Source organism: Scomber scombrus, chromosome 18 (genome assembly GCF_963691925.1).
Source record: "Scomber scombrus chromosome 18, fScoSco1.1, whole genome shotgun sequence".
NCBI classification, from domain to species: Eukaryota; Metazoa; Chordata; class Actinopteri; order Scombriformes; family Scombridae; genus Scomber; species Scomber scombrus.
Window position 1 is genome coordinate 2867042 of NC_084987.1, and position 26738 is coordinate 2893779.

General features: G+C 36.9%; 1 protein-coding gene across 7 annotated transcripts in view; it reads left to right on the forward strand.

Annotated features, from left to right (window-relative positions):
* Positions 1 to 26738, forward strand: part of LOC133999049 (NACHT, LRR and PYD domains-containing protein 3-like) — a 36154-nt gene that overhangs the window by 6610 nt on the left and 2806 nt on the right. For 3 of the 7 annotated variants that reach the window (XM_062438168.1, XM_062438169.1, XM_062438167.1), the window contains 10 exons: positions 4740 to 4886; positions 5528 to 5763; positions 5895 to 7704; positions 8234 to 8407; positions 11164 to 11337; positions 13012 to 13185; positions 13708 to 13881; positions 19829 to 20002; positions 22085 to 22258; positions 26511 to 26684. In XM_062438168.1, coding sequence (XP_062294152.1) covers positions 4740 to 4886; positions 5528 to 5763; positions 5895 to 7704; positions 8234 to 8407; positions 11164 to 11337; positions 13012 to 13185; positions 13708 to 13881; positions 19829 to 20002; positions 22085 to 22258; positions 26511 to 26684 — 3411 coding nt within the window. Of the gene's footprint in view, positions 1 to 4168; positions 4638 to 4739; positions 4887 to 5527; positions 5764 to 5894; positions 7705 to 8233; positions 8408 to 11163; positions 11338 to 13011; positions 13186 to 13707; positions 13882 to 19828; positions 20003 to 22084; positions 22259 to 26510; positions 26685 to 26738 lie in introns of those variants that run through there. The other 4 variants (XM_062438170.1, XM_062438171.1, XM_062438172.1 and 1 more) reach the window with 4 other exon arrangements.

Consider the following 26738-nt stretch of genomic DNA (forward strand, 5'->3'; position numbering starts at 1 on the left):
GGAAGCTCTTTGACGGACACACGATGGCAAAGACCTGTCACCTCTGTTGAATTAGCAATCTTTGGTGAGCTGCCAACAATGCTCCATCCTAAGTCAGTCTTAATGGCATATGGCTCTTCGTCACCACCTGTAATAACATGTCGTGGTGCTAATGCTCTGCAACAGTCATAGCCTATTAAGAGTCCAACTTCACAATCTAACAACTCTGGTATTTCTTGTGTTATAGCATTCAGATGTTTCCATCTCTTAGCTGTTGCAGGAGTAGGAATGTGTGTGCGTTCAAGTGGGATGAAATCTCTAGTGTATGCAGGTGGCAAGTTAACAAAGCTATGTGAGGAAAACCCTCTGACTCTAAGACCACTAACTCTGTCACTCTGAACGATGGAATCTTTTCCCATCATAGTGGTAAGCTTTAACTTGACTGGCTCTAAACCTGCACCCATTTTCTCACACACCTCTTTGTCTACAAAGGTAGTGCTACTCTGCGTATCTAACAAAGCATATACCAATGTCTCTGTTTCAGGGGTTGTGATTGATGAGAGCCACACAGGCACTATCATGGATGTGCTCCCACCATCACCTTTGTCTATGGAGCAAGAGAGTGAAGATGACTTTTCTTCTGTCTGTCCAACAGCATGGGGAGACGTGTCTGGAGCAGTGCTGCGGTGCTCATGCAACGGTGTTGGATGGTGTTTTTTGCATATACTACATGTTGCTTTGTTTCTGCAGTCCTTTGAGTTGTGTCCTTTCTTAAGACAGCCAAAACACAGATTTTTGTCCAGTATGAATCTTTTCTTTTCTTCTGGTGACTTATTAGCGAATGTCTGACATTTGTAAATGGAGTGACTTTCACTACAGTACATGCATTTAACTGGACTTAAAGAACTGAATGGCATGTCAACCCTCTTTGATTCATTTGTGTCTCTTGTGCTGTTCTCCACAGCACCTTGTGTTTTCATCACTGCGTTGGATTTTTCGGACTCTTTTGTATTTGTGATGAACACATTGGCTTTTGGCCGCTTCATGTCTCTGAAAGGCCTTTCTTCAGATGATTTCAAGGCATAGAGGGATGTTACAGGGTTGCAGGCCACATCTGCCTCATGAGCCAAAAACTTGGCAAACTCTTTAAAGCTGGGATATTCATGTGTTTCTTGCAACTGTTTTGTTACATGTCGATTCCAGCGAGATGTCACATAATCAGGGAGTTTTTGTAGCATCCTCTGATTTTCTTCACAATCATTTAATACTTGAAGACCTTTGACGTGTGGCATGGCATTGCTGCAGGCAATCAGAAAGTCACTGTATTGTCTGAGTTTAACAGAGTCTCTTGAACTAATCTTTGGCCAGTTATTCAATTTTTCTCTGTATGCACGCTGGATTACAAAGGGATGGCCGTAGCGAGCATTCAGAGCTTCCCACGCTTGGTTGTAAGCGTCTTCATCCTTCCTGTAGAAGCTTCCTTCCAGCACTGACCGTGCTTCGCCGCTGATGTACTTCTGAAGGTAAAATAGTCTGTCAGCTGGATTTGTGCATCTTCGTTCTATGAGTGCTTTGAAACTAGTGCTCCACTCTATGAACTTGAGTGGGTCTCCTGAAAAGACTGAGGGCTCTGGTGCTGGAAGTCTGGTGAGTGCCATTGTGTCATGTAATGCTTGTGCTAAAGAAATGTCTTTGCTTGCATTGTTAGATTGTTCATTGTCATTGTTTTGATGTAATTGTTCCTTTTTTATCTCTTTGTTTCTGTTAGACACAGGAGGACAGTGGCTCACCTCACCTGCTCCGGGGGCCTCACCTGAGCCTGCTTCAGAATAAGCTTTCATCTTAGCAGCAATCACTTGAAGATCCCGCTGATTTTCCAGTCTTTTAAGTTCTTGCCTTTGTGCAGCAATTGCCTCCTCCATTTCAATTTCTGCCCTTTTGGCAGCGAGTTGTGCAACACAGTCTGCTCTTTTTACTGTGATACTTTGCTGCTCTGATGGACATCTTGACTGGTGGCTACAAACAGATTTGGGAACTGAGGCACTAAATATTGACTGTGCATACTCTCTGTCAAGCATCATGTGCAATCTTGCATTTTCTGCCTTAGCATCAAAGTCATCTTGCCCCACTTCACTCAAGCGCACCTTCAGCAACACCATCACATCTGCAGTTACTGCTGTGCATGAATCCATTTTACATCTGATATCAGTGGAAGGTGCAGATTGTGCTCGGATTTTCTCATATGCATCTTTCACTTGCGCCTCTAGCCCTTCAACAGCGTCCATCATGCAACACAAGTCTCTATCAGAGCACTCATTTTTGAGTGAGGAACGTGTAGCTCTAATTTGCTCCTTCCATTTGTCATAAAACATAACAAACTTACTCTCCTTTTGAGAAGTCTCTTGTTGTTTTAGCTCCAGCATTTTGGGAGTTAACTTTCTCTCCCGTGAGGATTTACAGGGTTCAACTTTGGAGGTTGGCTCTGTAACTGGTAGCTTTTGAATTTGTAATTTAGCGTTGATATCATCAATAAGTGTCTCTAGTTTCTCTATTTCAGCCTCATCAATCTGAAATTTTAACCGTTCATTTAATCTTACTAACTCTGCTTTAAGGGACTCAACATGTTCACTAGGACCCTCACATTGTGATTTTTCACTGTGAATTGACATTGCAATGAAATAGAAATGTTACTGTATTTATGACTAAATTATTGCTAAGCATGTGTAGCAGAACTGATAAGTAGCAATAGTTACTCTTATAAACCTCTTATGCACTCTTTTGGTAATGCATTTGAACTCTTAAGTCAAAACCCACAGGACATTCGAAATAATATAAAGCAGGAATATTAAGCATTTCACTAAAAACCTCTGTTGCTTACTAGTTAAGCTCTTTCAACCTTTAAAATGTTCATACAGTTGAAGGTTGGTACTCTCAAATCAAAGGATTATTGCAGAACTGCTCTGCCTGAAGGCTGGAGACCATGCCAGCTGAAGCCAGGTAAGGATATTTGAAGAGCTGTAGCACTCGCTGGTAAACGCTGCCCTCTGTTGGTGAAGTTGCGGTACTTCGCCGTCGACAATGCCGCGGTGCTGCGGTGGCTGACGCTGCCGTCCTCTCTCTCTCTGCAAGCCGTGTTGAAGTCGCGGTGCTCCGGTGGTTGACGCTCTCTCTCTCTAGTCGGCTCCTGGACGTTCCGGCCACACGTCACTCCAGCGGTCTTGCTGCTTCTTGCTTCTGGCAACCTCGGACATGCGTAGCTCTCCTCTTAGCTCTCGTCTCTCGTCTTAGCTCTTGGCCTCGTTAGCGGTACGTTTTCACTGTAGCTACACCGGTTCAACAAAAGGCCACGCTTCATACTGATGTCTTGATTTTCATTCTTTTATTCTCCTTCTCCACCGACGTTGGTTAAATCAAAGAACACCGTGAAAACTACAAATAGAAGCAGAGAGTCATATGAGTCCATTGTAGCTAAATGCTAACTCAACGTAAACAAACACATGAAGTGTCCACTGTATGGTCAAAGCATTTTGTATACAACCACAAATAAAATATATATATAAACCCAAAACATAATTACCGTTTGCGCCTCTTGAACGCAGTGTATTTATCTCTGTTCAGTGGCATTACTTCCTGCCTCCATTCTCTGTGGTCCCGCATTTTACTTCTGACCCACAATCCCACAGTTCACCCTCAACAGACCAAGGGGTCATGTGACCACACACTTTCAAAATAAAACATCTTCACATGAAGGTTTTTAAATAACAACTGAAATCATTTTTATCAACTTATTTATAAACGTAAGCTCTTTTTAACTCTCTTATTATCATGAATTTATATGTATATTTATTAATCCTTTTTAAACATTTCATTAACTTCATGAAATACTGTCTCCAACAGTTACAAGTATATTATAGACCTGTTATGAGTGATTGATTGATTAAAATACAGAAAATATATTAAAAAGAATGTCCTCAGAGAATTTGATGCCATAAACATGAACACAGCCCAAATGATCAAGAAAATAAAAAATGAAAAGCAAAAAATGTCCTTAGTGAGGCACAACGGTTAATATGAGAGAGAGACACACACACACACACACACACACACACACACACACACACACACACACACACACACAGACAGACACGTGACTTCCAGTAAAGAAGGGAGGGAGTTAAAATCAAAAGTATTCAGTCAGACGCCATTTCACAGTCAGCAGAGCAGGGTGAGGCAGGTGATTGTTAATATATAATAATGATTAATGTCATTATTGATCAATCTGCTGATTATTTTTAAGTTTAATTGTTTAGTTGATTAAACTGTAAGAAAAATATGAAATCACACAGTTTGACATCTTCAAAAGTTGTTTCCTGTTGTTGTTTTCCTGGTTTCTGCGTCCTCACAGTGATGTAACGTGACTCACTGCTGCCTCTAAATAGAGAGAAGTCACAGTTAAGAAACACACACATGTTTATCTGAAGTCTGTTTGTTGGATTTAAACCAGAGTCAAAGTTTATCTTTGTGATGACTAGAAAACACACATGGTTGTAGTTAAAGTCATGTAAACTAATAAGAAGCTACTAAGTTGAGAGGCAGGACTGAGTTTATTATACTGTGTGTGTGTGTGTGTGTGTGTGTGTGTGTGTGTGTGTGTGTGTGTGTGTGTGTGTGTGTGTGTGTGTGTGTGTGTGTGTGTGTGTGTGTGTGTGTGTGTGTGTGTGTGTGTGTGTGTGTGTGTGTGTGTGTGTGTGTGTGTGCAGTGTTACTGGTTTACCTCTCAGACTCCAGAAGATGAAGGAAGAGGAGGAAGAGGATGACAGAGTATCCATCTGTCTGTCTATGAAGAGTGATTGGTCCAATGATCTTCCTCCAACCTTCAGTAATGAACCTGGACCCTCAGACACAAAGTAAGAGACTGTTTCTACTGTAAACTGACCTGAAGATGATTCAGTGAGATGCTTTCATGAAGGTTGTAGTGTAGATATGAAGGAAATAAATAATGAAGTAGCTTCCATTCAGCTGTAATCTACAACAGATCTTCATGTGAACCAGAGACAGAGACAGAGACAGGGCTGGTATTGCTGTTTGATTTTCCAGTCAATAAATGTAAAGTAGCAGCAGGTAACCCAGGGTGATATTTACTATCAAGTCAATCTGTGTCTGTCCTTATTTAGTAAAGGACTGCAGCAGCAGGTACAATGTGTGTGTTTGTTCTCATGTAACACAGACTGTGTCTTAACGTGTTCCTGTTCAAAGACACTAAATATGGGAGGAGGTCATTTAAATGTATAGAAACATCCTAGCTTGCAGTTTCTTCATATTTGCCTTTGCTGGCATGTTGTTGTGTCGGTTTAATTACTTTTGAACTCTTGTAATTTATGTATATAGTATTTGATTTGAAATTGAATGTGTTGAATCTCAGAGCCTGAAGAACAAGAACAGTCTAAATACTGACAGTCTGGACTGTTAATGTGGAGAAAGAGCTGCATGCAGCTTGTGAGCTGTCCACTAATGTCATGTGTCATAAAGAATGTGTTCATGTCCACAGAGAGAGGAAGAGGAGGGCTGTTTCTGTGGAGGAGCAGCTGTCCTGCTGTTCTTTGTGTCAGGACATCCTGAAGGATCCAGTCTCTACCAGCTGTGGACACTGGTTCTGCAGACAGTGCATCACTTCATACTGGGACCAGTCTGCTTCATCAGGAGACTCCTCCTGTCCCCAGTGTGCAGAAAGATCCAGAACCAGACCTGGACTGCAGACAGACAGTCAGACCAGCACTATACAAAGTAAGACTGAAGATCTGTCTGCTGATGTCATCATCTCTGAAACAAGACAGGAATCTACCTCCTCTATCCTACTGAACATTAACAGTCACACTGATTTCTTTTTAATTCTACCTTTTTTTCTTCTCTTTCAGCAAAAACTGGTCAGCAGGAGGTTTTAGATGAACATCAGATCAGTCTGAGCAGCACATGTGAATGTGTGACTCAAGGAACTGATGAAGCAGGAAGTGAAATCCCCATCAATGATATCTTCACTGAGCTCCACATCACAGAGGGACTGAGTGAAGACGTTAATACCCAACATGAGGTGTGGCAGCTGGAAACAGCTTCCAGGATGAAGACCCTCCATGACACTCCAATCAAGTGTCAGGACATCTTTAAAGTCTTACCTGACCAACAGAAACACATCAGACTCAAACAGAAACACATCAGAAGCGTTCTGACTAACGGCGTTGCTGGCGTTGGAAAAACCTTCTCAGTGCAGAAGTTCACTCTGGACTGGGCAGTGGGCTCCGAAAACCAAGATATCAGTCTAGTGGTTCTGTGTCCGTTCAGGGGGCTGAACTCGATCAAAGATGAGCAGTACAATCTGATCATGCTGATCCAGGAATGCCATCCAACATTACAGAAGCTCACAGCAGAGAAGCTCGCTGTCTGTAAAGTTCTGTTCATCTTTGACGGCCTGGATGAAAGCAGACTTTCACTGGATTTCAACACCAGGGAAGTCGTGACTGATGTCACACAGAAGACATCAGTCAGCGTGCTGTTGACAAACCTCATCAAGGGGAATCTGCTTCCCTCGGCTCGCGTCTGGATAACTTCCCGACCTGCAGCAGCCAATCAGATCCCTCGTACATGTGTTGACAGGGTAACAGAAGTACGAGGCTTCACTGACGCCCAGAAGGAGGAGTACTTCAGGAAGAGATTCAGTGATGAAGAGCAGTCCAGCAGAATCATCTCACACATCAAGACATCCAGGAGCCTCCACATCATGTGTCACATACCAGTCTTCTGCTGGATCACTGCTACCGTTTTGGAAGAAATGTTGACTTCAGACCAGAGAAAAGAGCTGCCCAAGACCCTGACTGACCTGTACTCACATTTCCTGCTGGTTCAGACAAAGAGGAAGAAGAACAAGTATGATGGGGGACATGAGACAAGTCCAGAGGAGCTGACCGAGGCTGACAGCGAAGTTCTTCTGAAGCTGGGGAGGCTGGCGTTTGAACAGCTGCAGGAAGGAAACATCCTGTTCTACCAAGAAGACCTGGAGCAATGTGGTCTTGATGTCACAGAGGCTGCAGTGTTGTCAGGATTTTGTACACAGATCTTCAAAAGAGAGAAACTCCAGAAAAAAACAGTCTACAGCTTTGTTCATCTGAGCGTTCAGGAGTTTCTGGCTGCAGTCTACATGTACCACTGTTACACCGGCAGGAACACAGAGGTACTGAAGGACTTCCTGGGAGAAGACTACAGTGACTCATCTCTGGATGACTTCCTGAAGAGAGCCATGGAGAAATCTCTCCAAAATAAAAATGGCCACCTGGACCTGTTTGTTCGCTTCCTTCATGGCCTCTCTCTGGAGTCCAACCAGAGTGTCTTAGGAGACCTGCTGGGTCAGACAGAGAACAGTCCAGAAACCATCCAGAGAGTCATCAACAACCTGAAGGAGATGAACAGTTCGGGTATTTCTCCTGACAGAAGCATCAACATCTTCCACTGTCTGATGGAGATGGACGACCGCTCAGTACATCAGGAGATCCAAGAGTTCCTGAAGTCAGAGAACAGATCAGAGAAGGAACTCTCTCTGATCCACTGCTCAGCTCTGGCCTACATGCTGCAGATGTCAGAGGAGGTTCTGGATGAGTTGGACCTGGAGAAGTACAACACATCATGGGACGGACGACAGAGACTGATCCCAGCTGTGAGGAACTGCAGAAAGGCTCGGTAAGTCCAGATGTGATTAATATTCATCAGTGTAGATTAGTAGTTTAGTTCTTCAAATATGAATAATATGTTGGGTCATATATTGAGAATGTTAAGTTTCTTTAAATTAAATTAAAGAGTACGGTCTAGACCTGCTCTATGTGAAAAGTGAATTGAGGTAACTTTTGTTGTGATTTGTTGCTATATATATAACACAGAATTCAACTTCAAAGGTTGTGGTTGAGGTTTTATTACAGCAGCATTTTATCACAACATATATCAGTATTTTAAAGTTATCAGTGAAATAAAGTTATTATTTTGGTTAAGACACATATCTTATAACTACAATGTCAGTGGTTCATTTCCAGCAGTGGACCTTGGCTGCATGTTATTCTCTGTCTCTCTTTTTGTTTCCTGTTTATCTCTCAACTGTTGCTTTTCATTAAAGGAATTTATTCAACTTCAAACTGTTTCGTCATCAAATGCATGAAGTAAATATAAAGTGTCATCCTTCATGATAACATATGTTGTAATATATGTGTCATTACAGACTTCCTCGCTGTTATCTATCAAATACTCACTGTGAAGTTGTGGCCTCAGCTCTGAAGGCCAACCCCTCCCATCTGAGAGATCTGGACCTGAGCTACAACATCCTGAATGATTTAATGATGAAGCTTCTGTGTGCTGGACTGGAGAGTCCAAACTGTAAACTGGAGACTCTGAGGTCAGTTCACTGTAGATTTGGTAGATTTGTTTCTATATATTCAATTAAAATCCTTCACTGAAGTTTCAGATGTTTGGTTCATACATTTTCAGGATTTGCTTTTAGCTCAAATCTGTAGAATAAAAATGTTTCAGGAATTTAAAATCCACAGTCTTGTTCTGTGTAAAAATGACTTCCACAGTTTAACCCTGATGCCTCACTTAAAAAGTGTTCCTCAGAGTTCCTTAGGGACAAAAATGTCAGCGTTAAAGGGCTGCCATGAAAATATTATTTTTCTCCTTTCAATTAATATTTGAAAGTAGAGAGACAGGAAATTACGGGAGAGAAAGGGGGGTGTGACATGCAGAAAGGTCCGCCGGCCGGGACTCGAACCGGGGTCCTCACATGGCATGCACTCTTAACCACTCCACCACCTGCGCACCATTATAAATTAATATTATTTCCTACTTTCAATGGATTATTTTTTTAACCAACATCAGTCCTGATAATAAATATCAAATGTTAATTTTCAGGATTTCTTCTTTAACCCTTTAAACCCCACAAAAAATGACTTATTTTCTATATACTAAATGCAAAGTGAATTATTTTTTTGGGGGGGATTATCACAGTCTGGGACATGTCAATGATTAGCAACAACATTAATTCTGATGCATTGTTATTTTTTGTGCAATGTCAGATTAAAAAATAATCTGTCTTTAGGGACAAAAATGTCCCCATTGAAACCCATTATAACTACATTTAAACTAAATTGTATTTTGTTTTGTTTTTCACCAGATGACATAATTTAACTGTATTTTACCTTTGGGGGAGTTCCCCAGTCCTGCTCATCCTGTTTTATGAAGCACAGCAGACCAAGGAAAAATGTGGTTGCATCTAAAATGACCTGGATGTGTTGGTATGGGTGTCAGAGTGTGGTGTGTATGTGTGTATTGAAAAATAAATATGTGTGTGTGTGTGTGTGTGTGTGTGAGTGAGTATGTGTACTTGAATGTGTGTATGTGCAGATACAAATAGAGAATTTATATTGACTTGCAGGTCTCCATTTATAGCATTATGTCTAAATCTCTCTTTTTGTCTTTATCTCTCTCACACACACACACACACACACACACACACACACACACACACACACTAACACAAACTCACACACACACCTTCAAAGCTCAAAAACGTATACAGTAAATGTGCAGCACAAGTGTTATATATTATATTCTACTGAGTTTGACGACCTGTGTGCATGTATGTGTCTGTATGTGGGTGCATGTGTGAAAGTAGGTAAGAGAGAGAGATTTAGACATAATGTTATAAATGCAGACCTGTAAGACCATACAAATTCTCTATTTGCATCTGCATACACACATTTACGTACGCACACTCACATTATTTTTTCAATACACTCATTCATACAACACTCTGACACCCACACCAACACATCCAGGTCATTTCTGCTGTGCTTCATAAAACAGGACGAGCAGCACTGGGGAACACTGCATTGTTTTCTCCCATAGAGCTAAATACAGATAAATGATGTTAAACTAAAACTAAGAAACTAAAATGTTGAAGCCCTGACTTTAAAATGTCAGCCCAGAACACAGGAATGTATGAAAGAGTCATTTTTTTTTTAACTAAAAAATGTAGTTATAATGGGTTTCAATTAGAGATGCACCGATCCAATATTGATGAACGGATATCAGCCCTGATATAGGCAGTAAGAAAGCCGGTGAATCAGATCAATAACATGTTTTATGCTGCTTTGGTTGGTTCAGTTTAAAAAGCAAAGTCTTAATGAGAAATCTTTATGGCTATGATGATGATCTCTGTATTAAAAAGCCTTATGTTTCACCTCGAGTGGAGCTGAGCCCTCAGTGTGTGCTGCTCACACAGAGACAGTGAACCACGTGAAAACTGAAGGTGACAACTAAACTCTTTATGTTACTATAAGTGTAATCTACCAAGCTACCAGAGGCTAGGATTTAGAAGGATTTATTATTTTAATAATTATAAACATATTATTTTAATAACAAATAACAATTCAGCACATTTATATCTATGTGTTAATTTGTTACATTTTGTTTACAAAGTTAGAAGATAAAGTCTAAATCAAGCCCCCTGCCTTCAGTCTTTTCCACATGGCGAGTTATACAGTTTATTAATTCAACAATGGTATTGGATCGTATCGGGTATCTGCCTATTATAAGTTATTGATTGAAATTAAAAATACATTTTAAAAAATTTAAAAAGCATATCCTTAAAAAATTTGATGCCATGAGCATAAACACAAAATGAAAAGCCAAAAATGTCCTTAGCGAGGGTTAAACTAATATGAGGCTTCAGCAGTCTGAGTTCCACATATCAAGTAAGTATGTTTGTGTTTCTTCAGTGTTTCCTTGCTGAGCTGCAGTGGAGGGATCCAAACTCAAAGAGGGAATTTTGTTCTAAATATTTGAGTCAGACAAATCAAGTGTGAGTCTACCAGACTGTCAAAGCCTCATATTAGCTTCAGCTGAATGAAGTCATTTCCTACAGTGTAGATGTGTTAGGAAGAGACCACTTCACTGTCAGTATGGACAGGAGGAATGATTACTGCCACCAATTACATGTTTTAACTACACACACCTACTACACTACCAAATACAGGAAGAAGAGCTGATTTAATAGATTCAGACATAATGATGTTGATCTGCACATTTAAAACCTGAACACATCTGATTGGATTATAAATGGATTTTAATCTACATATTTTATTCTTTATTCAGATTGTGTGGCTGCAGTTTGACAAAGGACGACTGTGGTTCTCTGGCCTCAGCTCTGAAGTCCAACCCCTCCCATCTGAGAGAGCTGGATCTGAGTAACAACAAGCTGCAGGATTCAGACGTGGAGCAGCTGTCTGATCTTAAGGAGAGTCAAGACTGTAGACTGGAGACTCTGATGTAAGTTCACTGACTGTCTGTTACTATTGTTGATCTTAATGTTTAACAACTGAACCTAATTTATGTACATACATAACTTACATCCATGAAGTTAATTTTCTTATTTAGTTTTTGTACTGTAGGGTTTAGTCTGTAGTTAGAAACAGTGTGCGAACTATGTCATGTCATGGGGGCTCACATTTTTCGTTGGGGGACTGAAACAGTACTGACATCACATATATGATATCAATTAACCCTCACATACTGTTCAGGGTCAAATGTTTAAATGTGATGTGTGTTTTGTGAGCCGTAAAAACATCATGTACACATTCCTTTCAGGCAGACTTTTCCTAATGTGACCCACAATATATAAAAATGGAAAAGAAAAATGTGTGCAGCTGATTTTTATATATGCAAATATGCAAGTTTGTGTTTAACAAATTCAAAAATCAGCATTCAAAGTTGTATTCATAATATTCTATGAAATATTCTCCTGGACCATAAAATATTGAGTTTTTCCATAAGATTAATAAAACAGAAGGATTAATCAAACATGTATTAATGACTGACTGTGAATTTATGAATGTGAATTGGTGTAGAGACTAATTATGAGTCAGAATATGAACAGTATGTAAGGGTTAATAAACACATAAAACCAAACATCACTGTATGATAAACTACAGCCAAGCAGGGCACAGTATACTCTGCAGAGTGATGTACTATATTCTACAGTTTATCAGCATAGACACAGAGAGGTGGAGCTGTTGAGCTGTTACCTGCATCTCCAGCTTCTTCTGTCGGCTTGTCCTGTGTTTGTTTTGTTTTTTGGCATCACTGTATGCTGACTACCACATAACAGAGATATGAATAATGTTGATTCGTTGCACAGACTGAGTGACCAAGAATGTTTCTGATCTTTCAGTTAAACTGGGTGAAGTTTATGATACAGCACCGCCACACTTCCATGGTGATGGAAGAATATCATGCAGCCAGTATCTTTATTAAAGTGAATTAGTGATGAATAACCCTCTAGCATGAATAATACACCCATAACGGATTAATTTTATACACGTGATCTATGATAACAAGAATGCAGAAAAATAGAAATTTGCAGCAAAAATAGCACATTGTCAGTATTTTAGAAACCCCCCAAAAACTTCACAATTCATGTTTTCATGGGAGCTCATGTCTTATTAAGGAGAGACAAGCTCCACCTGGCTCCCCTGTACTTCACACCCTGGTTATAAAAGATGACTGATTCTTAAAGAAACTGTAGAAAATGTTCACTGTTAGTTGTTAAAGTAAATGAATGTTTATCATTTTTGGTAAAGAGTCACATCTGTATACAGAAGATCCTCTCAACTAATATCTGTTTGAAACTGATCAAGTTTACTTGATGAAGGAGAAATATTTCTTTATTATATTTTTTAATGTGTTTTAATGAATAATGTCTGATCATTGATATTGATCCTTCAGAACACACACACACACACACACACACACACACACACACACACACACACACACACACTATACTAAAACATGTGTATTCATAGTTATTACTATTTTTTACACTGGGTACAAACTTTGATCAGAGATAACTGGGATTCATGTCAGATAATCACATTTAAAACCTGAACACATCTGATTGGATTATAAATGGATTTTAATCTACATCATTTATTCTTTATTCAGATTGGAGGACTGCAGTTCATCAGAGACCAGCTGTGCTTCTCTGGTCTCAGCTCTGAAGTCCAACCCCTCCAATCAGAGACTGCTGGATCTGAGTAGAAACAAGCTGCAGGATTCAGACGTGGAGCAGCTGTGTGATCTTCTGAAGAGTCCAGACTGTAGACTGGAGACTCTGAGGTAAGTTCACTGACTGTCTGTTACTATTGTTGATCTTAATGTTTAACAACTGAACCTAATTTATGTACATACATAACTTACATCCATGAAGTTAGTTTTCTTTCGTCCATATTTAGTTTTTGTACTGTAGGGTTTAGTCTGAAGTTATAAACAGTGTGCGAAATATGTCATGTCATGGGGGGTGGCTGAAACATATATGATATACTGTTCAGGGTAACATTTTTATGTTTGTGAGCCGTAAAAACATCATGTACACATTTCTTTCAGCAAGACTTGATGGAGAAATATTTCTTTATTATATTCTTTAATGTGTTTTAATGAATAATGTCTGATCATTGATATTGATCCTTCAGAACACACACACACACACACACACACACACACACACACACACACACACACACACACACAGGCAGAGTCATTGATGAGGACATAGTAATGTTTAACTACACATTTAAAACCTGAACACATCTGATTGGATTATAAATGGATTTTAATCTACATCATTTATTCTTTATTCAGATTGGATGACTGCAGTTTGTCAGAGACCAGCTGTGCTTCTCTGGTCTCAGCTCTGAAGTCCAACTCCTCCTATCTGAGAGTGCTGGATCTGAGTAACAACAAGCTGCAGGATTCAGACGTGGAGCAGCTGTGTGATCTTCTGAAGAGTTCAGACTGTAGACTGGTGTCTCTGCTGTAAGTTCACTGACTGTCTGTTACTATTGTTGATCTTAATGTTTAACAACTGAACCTAATGTATGTACATACATAACTTACATCCATGAAGTTAGTTTACTATATTTTCAGTATTTTACTGAACAGTTTAGTCTGTAGTTATAAAAGATGACTGATTCTTAAAGAAACTGAAACTGTTTATCATTTTTGGTAAAGAGTCACATCTGTATACAGAAGATCCTCTCAACTAATATCTGAAATATCTTTATTAGATTCTTTAATGTGTTTTAATGAATAATGTCTGATCATTGATATTGATCCCTGAGAACACACACACACACACACACACACACACACACACACACACACACACACACACACACACACAGATTGACATAAATATATGTCTGAATGTTGTGGTGACATTATGATGATCCACAATAACACAATGATAAAGTCACTCTGCTGTAGTGATGGAGTTACGGCTCTATTGAGTGAGTCAGATCATTTGGCTCAATTATAATTTAACATTTTCACCTCTGATTGGTCTGTGTGCACATATCACATATTATCCAGTGTCATTATGCTAGATTTAATAATTTCCATATCACCATTATTTAACATTAAGTTCAGTATAAACATTTATAAAAATATGAATGTAAAACAGCAGACACTATTACAAGTGTATTTACAATGTATTTATATTAAATGTTGTAAGTTAGATTTTAAAAACTATCCAAAACAAATACTATTCCAAACAAATCAAACTCAAAATGAAAAATATAACAAAGAAAAATAAATTACAATGTGGAAAACATCAGCATCAAACTGTTTTAACAGTGAAACAGTGAGATTGTCTTTAGAGTAGATTCACATTAAGAAAGACACTAAGGGCCTGATTTACTAACATCCCAAATAAAGGTACTAAATTGCGTGTGCAGTGCAACAGTTTGGTTAAAGTGTGTTTTGCAGGTGATCTACTAAGAATAACTGCAAATGACAACAGGTGCAGACAGCAGTATTTAAATGAGGGTTTTGTGTCTTAATGGAGAGTTTGGACGAGCAGAAAGCTGCAAGCTGCAAAATGAAATGTGATCAGGTTCTAGTGGAAGAGGTTAACTAATATATTGAGTTATAACAACAAATAATATTACCAGAAAAACCCACATATGGGAGAGTATTAGTGACAAAGTTAATGATGTTAATAAAACCAAAAATATTCCACTCCACAAATATTAACACGGGTGGAAAAAGTCAGTTCTCTGTGTATTGTGTCTCCATCTCCTCGTCTCCATGGTAACAGCAGGTTAATACCTGCCCTTCAAACTTATTATTTATAGACACAGTTACCGTCAGCAACATTACCTTCAGGTTTGGTAAATCACAATGCGTGTGCTAAATAACATATTTGCATTTTCTCCTCCCTGTATTTTGCACACTGGGGTTAAAACGCCTCATATTACATTCATTATGGTAAACTACTAATATTACATTCATTATGGTAAACTACTAATATTACATTCATTATGGTAAACTACTAATATTACATTCATTATGGTAAACTACTAATAGTACATTCATTATGGTAACTACTAATATTACATTCATTACGGTAAACTACTAATATTACATTCATTACGGTAAACTACTGATATTACATTCATTATGGTAAACTACTAATATTACATTCATTATGGTAAACTACTGATATTACATTCATTACGGTAAACTACTAATATTACATTCATTACGGTAAACTACTGATATTACATTCATTACGGTAAACTACTGATATTACATTCATTACGGTAAACTACTAATATTACATTCATTACGGTAAACTACTAATATTACATTCATTACGGTAAACTACTAATATTACATTCATTACGGTAAACTACTAATATTACATTCATTACGGTAAACTACTGGTAAACTACTAATATTACATTCATTACGGTAAACTACTGGTAAACTACTAATATTACATTCATTATGGTAAACTACTAAATAAACAGCGCGTATTATATTTTTACACATTTTAAAGACACAAGCCTCAGTGCACCGAGTTAGTAGATTATTGCATTGCTCTTCTTTCTGGTCTTCATAAAAAGAATATTGCACCATTACAACTACTCCAGAACTCAGCTGCACGTGTGCTGATGAAGACCAGAAAGAGAGCTCACGTTACAGCGATTTTAAAGTCTCTGCACTGGTTACCTGTGTGCTTCAGGATCCATTTTAAGATTCTTTTATTGGTTTTTAAAGCTCTTAATGGTCTTAGTCCTTCTTATCTATCAGATTTGCTTTTAACTTATGAGCCATCCAGAACTCTCAGGTCTTCAGATAGAGGTCTTTGATTCATTAAATTAGAAGTAAAACACATGATCAGCTTTTAATTATTGCTCCACGTCTGTGGAACGGCCTTCCTGAAGACCTGAGAGCAGCTGCTAGTGTGGACATTTTTAAAAGCAAACTTAAGACTTTTAGCCTGGCTTTGGATTATATTTTATTTATAGGTTTTATTATATTCTGTCCTTTTATTTATCTATTTTAATCATTTAGTCTTTTAGTTTATTTATCCTATTTATTGTATAATTTCAGTTGTAGTTATTATGTCCTCGTATTAATGCTAACTTTTAATTCTGGTTGGAATTTATTTTTATTAAGTCATGTTCTTTAAATTATTATTATTATTATTGAACTTTGTATTTTATTTATTAATTTAATTATTTATGTTTAGCTCCTTTTATTTATGAGGTTTTATCCAGTCTCTGGTGTTTCCTCTCTGCAAAGTGCTGACAGTAATATAACGCTTCATTTACCTTCAGTTACCTTCCTTCAGGTGTGTGTGTGTGTGTGTGTGTGTGTGTGTGTGTGTGTGTGTCTTTTGGTTTTACTTCTGCTTTGTTTTTCTTGCTTTTATTGTGTAAAGCACTTAATGCTACATTTTATTGTATAAAAAGTGCTATATAAATAAAAGCCGGTGTATAAGACGCACCTTTAACGCAATATTCTGTCATTTAAAGGTGAGCTGGTCTTATACACCAGTGTGTCCTATACAGCAGTAAAATACAGAGAGAGGTTGATCTGGATATGATCATAGGTCTGTAAAGGGCCGTCTACACTAAGAATGATAACTATAACTATAACTATAAAGATAATGATGTGAGCGTCCACACTATGAACTATAACATCCTATAAACAGCTGTGTCAAGCACGCGCTGCGCTCCAGCTGTGTCTGCAGCTAATGAAAATAGAGCCGTTAATGCTGAATGTTACAGAGAAATGATTGTTGATCAGAAGTATTTCAGACACTAGTTGCTGTGATGTTTCAGTATTTACAGACCAAACTGATGTTGAAGTGTGACTCGGGTGCAGTAGTCTATTTACACACAGTGACAGCTGTGATGAAGAGTTACAGCTACACACTGTATTAAATATGGTGCCGGTTCTAACATTTCACTTACAGTTTTATAGCTGATATTTTAATATTTAGCCCATTTTTCTTTCATTTAAGACAGAAATTCTTGTAAAACATCATGTTATATATAAATGTTAAAAATGTGTTTACGTAAAAATAAAAATAAAAGTTAAATATTAATATAAATGTTAAATCTAAATTTTAAATATAAACTAAATATTAAATGTAAATGTAAATGTGTAATGTAGGAGGTATGCTATCATCGGTCAGGATCCATGGAAACAAGACCATGAAACTTGTCTTCACTCAAGAAGTTTATTACAATAATGTAGATTGTGGCAGTGAATGAAAAGTCACACGGGTCTCAATATCTGAAAGAAAAGATACGAGATTAAATGAACACAAATCAAATCATCCTTATGTCTTTGAAGGGTAAATTAGGTTTCAATTAAACTAAATGTACATAGAACAACATGTGGACTAAATGCAACCTCTTACCAGATGTGCCGCTGCGTGTGAAGGTGAAAGAGTGAGTGGAAAGGAAGGCTGTCTTTAAATAAAGCTTCAGTGCACAGGTGAATCAACATAATCAGGGTTGAACCAACCAACCAATCAGTGAGAAGGAAAGGAGAACACAGGAAGTGAAGTGAGGGAAAGGAAGTGGAATAAATAAAAGAAAGGAGTGAATCTTTACTACAAAATGTTATATCTAAATGTAAATGTTAAATATAAATATTAAATCTAAATGTAAATGTTAAGTATACATCTAAATATTTAATATAAATATTAAATGTAAATGTTAAATATAAATATTAAATCTAAATGTTAAATATAAATATTAAATCTAAATGTTTAATATAAATATTAAATCTAAATCTAAATTTTAAATATAAATATTAAATGTAAATGTTAAATCTAAATGTTAAATATAAATATTAAATCTAAATGTTAAATATAAATATTAAATCTAAATATTAAATCTAAATATACATTTTTAAAGGTAGGGTATGTTATGTTGTTCAGAAGCACTTTTTGTTAAACTGGGTGAAATGGTCCTTCTATTATCAGAGGTATCAATACATTATGACTTTAGAAAAAGGAACGGAAAGAATCAGACCTCTGTGGCCGCCACAGGACTGATAAAACTCCGACCAATCCATGCTCTTCACACCGAAAAGCAAAAACCAATCAGGTGCCTTCATGTCTCTCCCTGCCTACTTCGCTCGTGCAGTCTTCACCTGTCGCTGTATATATATATATATATATATATATAATATAAATATGAAATATAAATGTTAAATATAAATATTAATATAAATGTTTAATATAAATATTAAATCTAAAAATTAAATATAAATGTTAAATATAAATCTAATTGTTAAATCAAAATATTAAATATAAATATAAAATATACATTTAAATATTAAATATAAATCTAATTGTAAATATTAAATCTAAATCTAAAAATTAAATATAAATGTTAAATATAAATATTAAATATAATATAGATGTTAAATATGAATATAAATATAAATGTTAAATATAAATCTAATTGTTAAATCTAAATATTAAATATAAATCTAAATATTAAATATAAATCTAAATGTAAATATTAAATCTAAATGTTAAAATGAATGATTTTGATATGATTCATTTTGGTCTCACAGATTAAATGTAACAGGTGTAGCTGCCACATGTGTTGGTCTGAATGTAAATTGAAGCTTCATGTTTTTACTGGACAGAACAACAGCGCTGCCGCTAGATTGTATGTGTACAGATGTGACCAGCTTTACACAAATAGAAATGTAGTGTTTTATAAACGTCCTCCGACGACTCCAGTGCGTCATCAGATTGCAGCCGTGCCTCGTTTTCAAACTGTATCATTTGCCAAAAATGAGCAGAGGAGGGAAAAACCAAGTATTTGATGACTTTTGACTTTAACTCCCTATATTTAAACACAACTATCTGGACTTTCTATTCCTTACATTGTCAAAACAGGCTAATAAATTAATTTACTTAACACGCTTCACATCTTTTTTTAAAAGTTTTGTTTGGAAACAAAGTATTTGCATTTTTTTTGTAAATGATGATCTTTTATTTAAATGAGATATTTTTAAGGCCAGTGCCTATTAATCTTGAAAACCCCACTAAAATCACTTAATTTCAAATATATAATATGAATCTTCAGTTACACAACATTCTGAATGTTTGAACTACTGCATTAGATATGCTTGTTTTTATTATTCTAAAATTGAGTTGTTGAAAATCCTTATATTTATATTTAACATTAATATTTAACATGTATATTTAAATTTAACATTTAAATTTTGATTTATTTTAATATTTTGATTTATATTTATATTAAATATTTACATTTAACATTTATATTTAGACATAAATATATTTGTTTAATATTTAGATTTAACATTTATATTTATATTGAATATTTATGACAAAGTAATGTTGAACTTCACATTTAAAACCTGAACACATCTGATTGGATTATAAATGGATTTTAATCTACATCATTTATTTTTTATTCAGATTGTATGGCTGCAGTTTGTCAGAGACCAGCTGTGCTTCTCTGGTCTCAGCTCTGAAGTTCAACCCTTCCCGATGGAGAATGCTGGATCTGGGTAACAACAAGCTGCAGGATTCAGACGTGGAGCAGCTGTGTGATCTTCTGAAGAGTCCAGACTGTAGACTGGAGGATCTGGGGTCAGTTCACTGACTGTCTGTTACTATTGTTGATCTTAATGTGACTCTTGTCGTGTATTGAGATTCACAGCCAGATAAACTCTCCCTTGCATCATATCCTCCAAGGAACAGACAGGTGTTGTAGTTGATCAGGATTTAATACAAGAAAGTGTGAAACTGAAACTGACATATAAAAACACAGAAAAGCATTCATTAATAAACAATACAGAATAGTCATATGTACAAGTTATCTTATCATGGCTAGGACGACCAATCTAATATTTGTAGATCTACATGTAAGTATGATTCAAATGATGTAAATACTGAATCTGACAGAACTAATCAGGTAAGTAATGAGGTCAGTAACACATTAACAGTATACATTCTAACAATTATATATAACATGTTCCCTTACTTATATTTCCACTCAAAGGGCTAGAAACAAATATAACTAACTTCATAACGTAATATAAAGACTGAGCACACTACCATACTCTTATTGCGACATAGGTAAACAAACCAACTTCCTGTTACGTCACTTCCTGTAGCTTACTATTGGCTGAGGCTGCAATACGAGCCATAAATGAAGAACTATGTCCTCTAGAGGCCTGGAAGTTCTAGCAATAAATAAACAGTTCCAATACAGTTACTATTGTTGATCTTAATGTTTAACAACTGAACATAACTTACATCCATCAAGTTAATTGTTTCTATATTTTCAGTATTTTACTGAACAGTTTAGTCTGTATTATAAAAGATGACTGATTGTTACACACTGAATGCAGACACTGGTGATCCAGGTGCAAGCTGATTTTTTTTTTACTCAGACATTCTGCAACAAACAGAAAGACAGTCTACTGTGAGTTTTCAATCACGCTGCTGCTAATGTGACTGTCTTTAACGAAGGATTACAGCATCAGTCATTCAAATTACAAGGCTGCTACCGCCATCTAGTGGTGGAAAGTAGTATAACTAAGCAAACGAACTGAAATCAGGTGAGTGTTCTCCTATTTACACAAGCATTAAAATAATAATAATCAGAAAAATAATGGTAGGGGGGCCAAGTTAATAACAGAAACTAATATAAACACAATTCTGGAAACCATCTTAACTCATGAAATGTCCAGGGTGCCACATGATTCTTGAAGAAACTCTAGAAAATGTTCACTGTTAGTTGTTAAACTTAATGAATGTTTATAATTGTTTGGTAAAGAGTCACATCTGTATACAGAAGATCCTCTCAACTAATATCTGTTTGAAACTGATCAAGTTTACTTGATGAAGGAGAAATATTTCTTTATTATATTCTTTAATGTGTTTTAATGAATAATGTCTGATCATTGATATTGATCCTTCAGAACACACACACACATTCTCACACACACACACACACACACACAGATTGACTCAGTGTTGATATGAATATGTGTCTGAATGTTGTGGTGACATTTGGATGATGTCTGTAGAAGGTTGACATTATGATGATCCACAATAACACAATGATAAATGGCGCTTTTCCACTACACAGTTCCAGCACGAGTCGACTCGCCTCGGTACGGTTCCAGAACAGACGTTTTCCATTACAAAAAAGTACCTACTCAACGTGGGCGGGGTCGTCATAGCACTGCTCCGCGAAACTGCAGAGACTTTGTTTTATACACAACACAAAACACATAAACAATGGAGGACATGGAGGCAGTGGTGTACTTGCTGCTGTATGAGGCTTTCTGTCTCACACAAAGCAAGAAAATTGAGCCGTATAGCTGTAACGCTGCTCATGACTCTTCCAGTGACAACTCTTCTGACCAATCAGTGGCCGGCAGTCTGTTGACGTCACATTTAGTATCGGCTTGGCTCGCTTGGAACCTCCCCAGAGCAGGTACTAAAAAAGCACCAGGTACCAGGTACTATCCCTAGTGGAAACGCAAAAAACACAGAGGCGAGGCGAGCAGAGTCGTGCTGGAACTGTGTAGTGGAAAAGTGCCAAAAGTCACTCTGCTCATTGATGAGAACATAGTAATGTTGATCTACACAATTAAAACCTGAACACATCTGATTGGATTATAAATGGATTTTAATCTACATCATTAATTCTTTATTCAGATTGAGGGACTGCAGTTTGTCAGAGACCAGCTGTGCTTCTCTGGTCTCAGCTCTGAAGTTCAACACCTCCTATCTGAGACATCTGGATCTGAGCTACAACAAGCTGCAGGATTCAGACGTGGAGCAGCTGTGTGATCTTCTGAAGAGTCCAGACTGTAGACTGGAGAGACTGAGGTAAGTTCACTGACTGTCTGTTACTATTGTTGATCTTAATGTTTAACAACTGAACCTAATTTATGTACATACATAACTTACATCCATGAAGTTAATTTTCTATATTTTCAGTATTTTACTGAACAGTTTAGTCTGTAGTTATAAAAGATGACTGATTCTTAAAGAAATTGTAGAGAATGTTCACAGTTTTGTGGAAATCGAGTAATTATAATGTGCACAAAACTCTTGTTTTAAGTTTAAAGTAGCGTAGATGCTAGCAGCTTTATTCACCACCTTGAGTCAGACTGTCCTGTAAACTGTGATGTGAATAGTTTCAGTCTGTGGACTCGCTGCAGTTTACAGGACTGTGGTGACTCAGGATGGTCAGCTGACTCTGGCTGTCTCGTAGGAGATCTACAGATCACATCTACAAGAGGAACACACTGAAAAAAGACTCCACACACTTGTAACCCAGGTCCCATGTAGCTGTGTTATATTTATCTTGATTGTGTAGTACAATGGGACAGGGCCTGAGTTCGTTGTTGAACTGTAATGTGTAATATTACCCTTTAATTTACCTCTTGATTGTTACCACAATTTTGATTTCAAAACTTCCTCAACCAAATTAATAAGGACACCACACAACTATACTTTAAATGCAATAATCCTTTTACAGGTATTTATTCACAAAATAAAATCTGGTATCTCTCTCTTTTTTAAATAAAATATAAAAAATATTCAAAATGTTAATACAAGTGTACAAAATGAAATATCAGGTTTCCTTAGTTTTTAAACCTTTTCCTTTAAGTTTCAAAATACTTTTATACCTTTATGTTCAGTAAAGAATACATTTTTGTACCTTCAAGTTCAAACCAAAATACATTTTTATGCTTTTAGATTAAACCCTTTTAACTTTCTTTTAGAATAAGTACCTTTTAAATAGCTTTTATACAAAATAAGTACCTTTAAGATACCTAAATCAAAAAAGTTACCTTTCCAATACCTCTTAAACAAAAAGTTACCTTTTGAATATGGTTGGTATTAACAAAACAGTTTCAATATCACATACAAATAATCCAAATCACTCAATGTATACCTGTGGGCCCACACACACACACACACGAGTTGTAAGTGGGGATAGCGGGCACAGGGGCAATGGCAGTCACAGTTGAGCAGTTAGTACACAAGCATCGAAGAATCACAGGAAGAAAACAGCAGAGTCCGTCCACTGGGAAAAACCGGGAAAACCGCTCCGACCCCTCTCTCTCTCTCTCTCTCTCCACATCTCCTTTAAGCATATTAACTCAGTTGAACCACGATACCAAACAATATTTCACAAAAAAATAACGTGAAGTCCGTTTTAACTGGGAAGCATTACAATGCTACAGTAACAGTATGATATCCAGGCACATTTTCATGGTATGCTAAGCTAACTAGCAAGTCGCTAACTAACATCACACATCATGTCTTATCACTACAACAGTTAGTTACAGCACAGAAAAGAAGGCACACACTTATTTACCTTTTTTCGGATTACAAACAAGTTATTATCAGGACCACGAGTAGTCGACCTTTCAGATAAAACTTGAAAACTCAGCAACACGCCGCCTCGTCTCTCCTTTCTCCGGACAACAGTACGTCTCTCTTTCTCCTAGCGAAAACCCAACACTACCCTGACCTGCGCCACTTGTCGCGCCCCTTACAGGGAATGGCTTGGACTGGCTGTTAGTTTGTTAAAACCCAAATGACAATACAGAAACAGATTGACTGACATTTATTTAACTTTTTTAACTATACATAGCACAACTTTTAAAACTATACATATGATATTTATGCATTTTTCCAGTATACATTTTAACCAGTTTTAGTATAATGAACTTTTGGGTTTATACAACTATTTATATGCTCTGTTACTGATTTTATGCACTGTAGTCTGAATGATTTTAGACACGGCTACACACTGATCTGAGCTCTCAGTTTGTGTTTTTTAACAAGATATTATCTCTGACTACTAGATGTGAAACTGTGGAAGTGGACTGAACAGTGATCAGATTCTACTGTATTCAGTGTGTCTCTACCTGCAGGGGAGCTAACGGCAGCCAGCAGCTGTCTGCAGTATCAGACTGATGTCAACACAAATACAAACAGTGCACATTAACTAATGAGCAGTCTTTGTGTAGTGGAGCTAATAATAAAATGAGCAGTCTGGGTGCTAGTTCAGTGTTTAGTCTCTAGGTTCACCCCGCTGTGTTGGCCAGAACACTTAAGGCCACGTTTCCAGAGTATGGATGAATAAAGGGCTGAGAGAAGTAGATGTGATGTTTACTTCCTTTACTTCTCCTTTAGCAGCAACACATACAGAGGCACATACAGCAACAGCTGGAATCTATTGTTGAGTAGTTTTCTATAAAGAAATGAAACATATAAAACTGAATGAAGGATAACGGATACATATATTACCCATATGCTGTAATATGCATAATATTACCAGACTAATATACATTTGATCATTATCTTCAACCGTTACAGATTAAGAACAAATATAACTAAACATAAATATATTACATATAATACATTAATAAAGTACAACAAAACACTCAATACCTTGTTCCCATTCAAGTTAAGAGCTTAATTCTCCAATATGTCTCACTAACTTATCACAAAAATAACTTAACACTCCACACAGTTAATTAACCACTTTTTATGTCAAGGTACCGACTCTCAGACGATATGGAAGAATGATCCTATCTTTATTCAAGAGCGTAGATTTTCAGTTTGCACACTTTAGATCTGAGCGTGTACAGGACATATTTGAATGTGAGTGAAATATTTGTGTCCAAGAAGAAGAAATGTGAGCACAAACATGTGATTCTTGAGTTCAAGCACATATTTTGAAAAAAAAAAGCAGACTTCTCAGTGCGAGCACAAAATGTGAGCATGAGGAGAATAAATCTGAGCACGAGAAGGAGCTGTGTCACTGAAAAGGAATAAAATCATGCTCTCAAACTGAAAATCTACGCTTTGAATAAAGATAGGATAATTCTTCCATAAGACGACAGTTGCGTCTATTTCTTGTTTCGCTAAGAAAGGCTTCAAAATAAAGGATCCAAAACATTTTTTTAAATGCACTGTCAAAAGAAAAGCTGACAGCAAGTGGGTGTCTAAGGGAAGTAAAGGGAAAATAAAGTTTTGTATGAAATTATTATTAACAGACCACTATAAGAGTCATTTACACTGACAGCTTATCAGACAGAGAACAGAACAATACTTAACAATCTAACATGTAACTTTGGGGCCTTTTCTACACTTTCAGTTTCTGCTGTCTGTGCTCAAAGTGAGAAAGTTGAAACAACAGCTACTGACAGTCCATGTGTTGCTTTATGGGATAGCATTCATGTTTCTTTAAATGTGCATAATGATGAAGCCCCTTGCAAGTGATCAGTGGTGGGTAGAGTACTGAAAATCAATAAGTAGGGAGTACTTAAGTAAAAGTACTCCCATTAAAAATGACACAAGTAAAGTAAAAAAGTACCTGGTTAATGCAAAACAGCACTTGTTCATCAAATCTTGTTTTTCTTTAATTAATGACGTAGAGCAGGTAGGCTAATCAAACAAATAAAAATAGCCTATACAACTGAGATATAAATACCCACTCCCACTCTCTCTCCATCTCTCCCTCACCTACCTTTCTCCTTTTCCATTTCCTTATCTGTCCCAGAGTCACAAATGTAATGACCTTAACGTTGAATTTGGCATTACATTAGGTTAACTGATTTCTAATTTACCCCAATTTAAAAGCCCCACAGACTACTAGCTACAAGATAAGTTAATGTCATCATCATAACATCAAAGATTAAGGTTACACATGAAAAATCTCATCACGATAAAAAGACAGGTGGGGCTTATTATTATTATGTCTTCCAGGCAGCTGGTACTATAGTAATTACGGTAGCCTAAAGGCAATGCCAAAGGAGTGCTTTTATACTACCGTAATTACTGCAGTAACAGTGCAACAGAATTTGAAAGGCTGCTGGTTTGACCACAGTCTACACTCAGTGCCCACATTTAGAGCAGACTAGTTGTAATGAAGCTATAAATGGCAAATGTAGAAAAGTAGATTATTGGTTTAAAAATATACTTGAGTAGAGAGTAGAAGTACAGTTTAAAAAAAAAACATAAAAAGTACTGGATGAAATTGAAACAACATGAAACACTGAATGATTTCAAGCATCAACTTTGTCTTTTAAAGTGACATCTTTTATTCTTTATTCAGATTGGATGGCTGCAGTTTGTCAGGGACCAGCTGTGCTTCTCTGGCTGCAGCTCTGAAGTCCAACCCCTCCCATCTGAGAGATCTGGATCTGAGTTACAACAACTTGAAGGATTCAGACGTGAAGCTGCTGTCTGATCTTAAGAAGAGTCCACGCTGCAGACTGGAGTATCTGAGGTCAGTAGAGAGTTGGAGTCAGTCTGTGCTGGTTTCAGCAGTTTTGTATTAAAC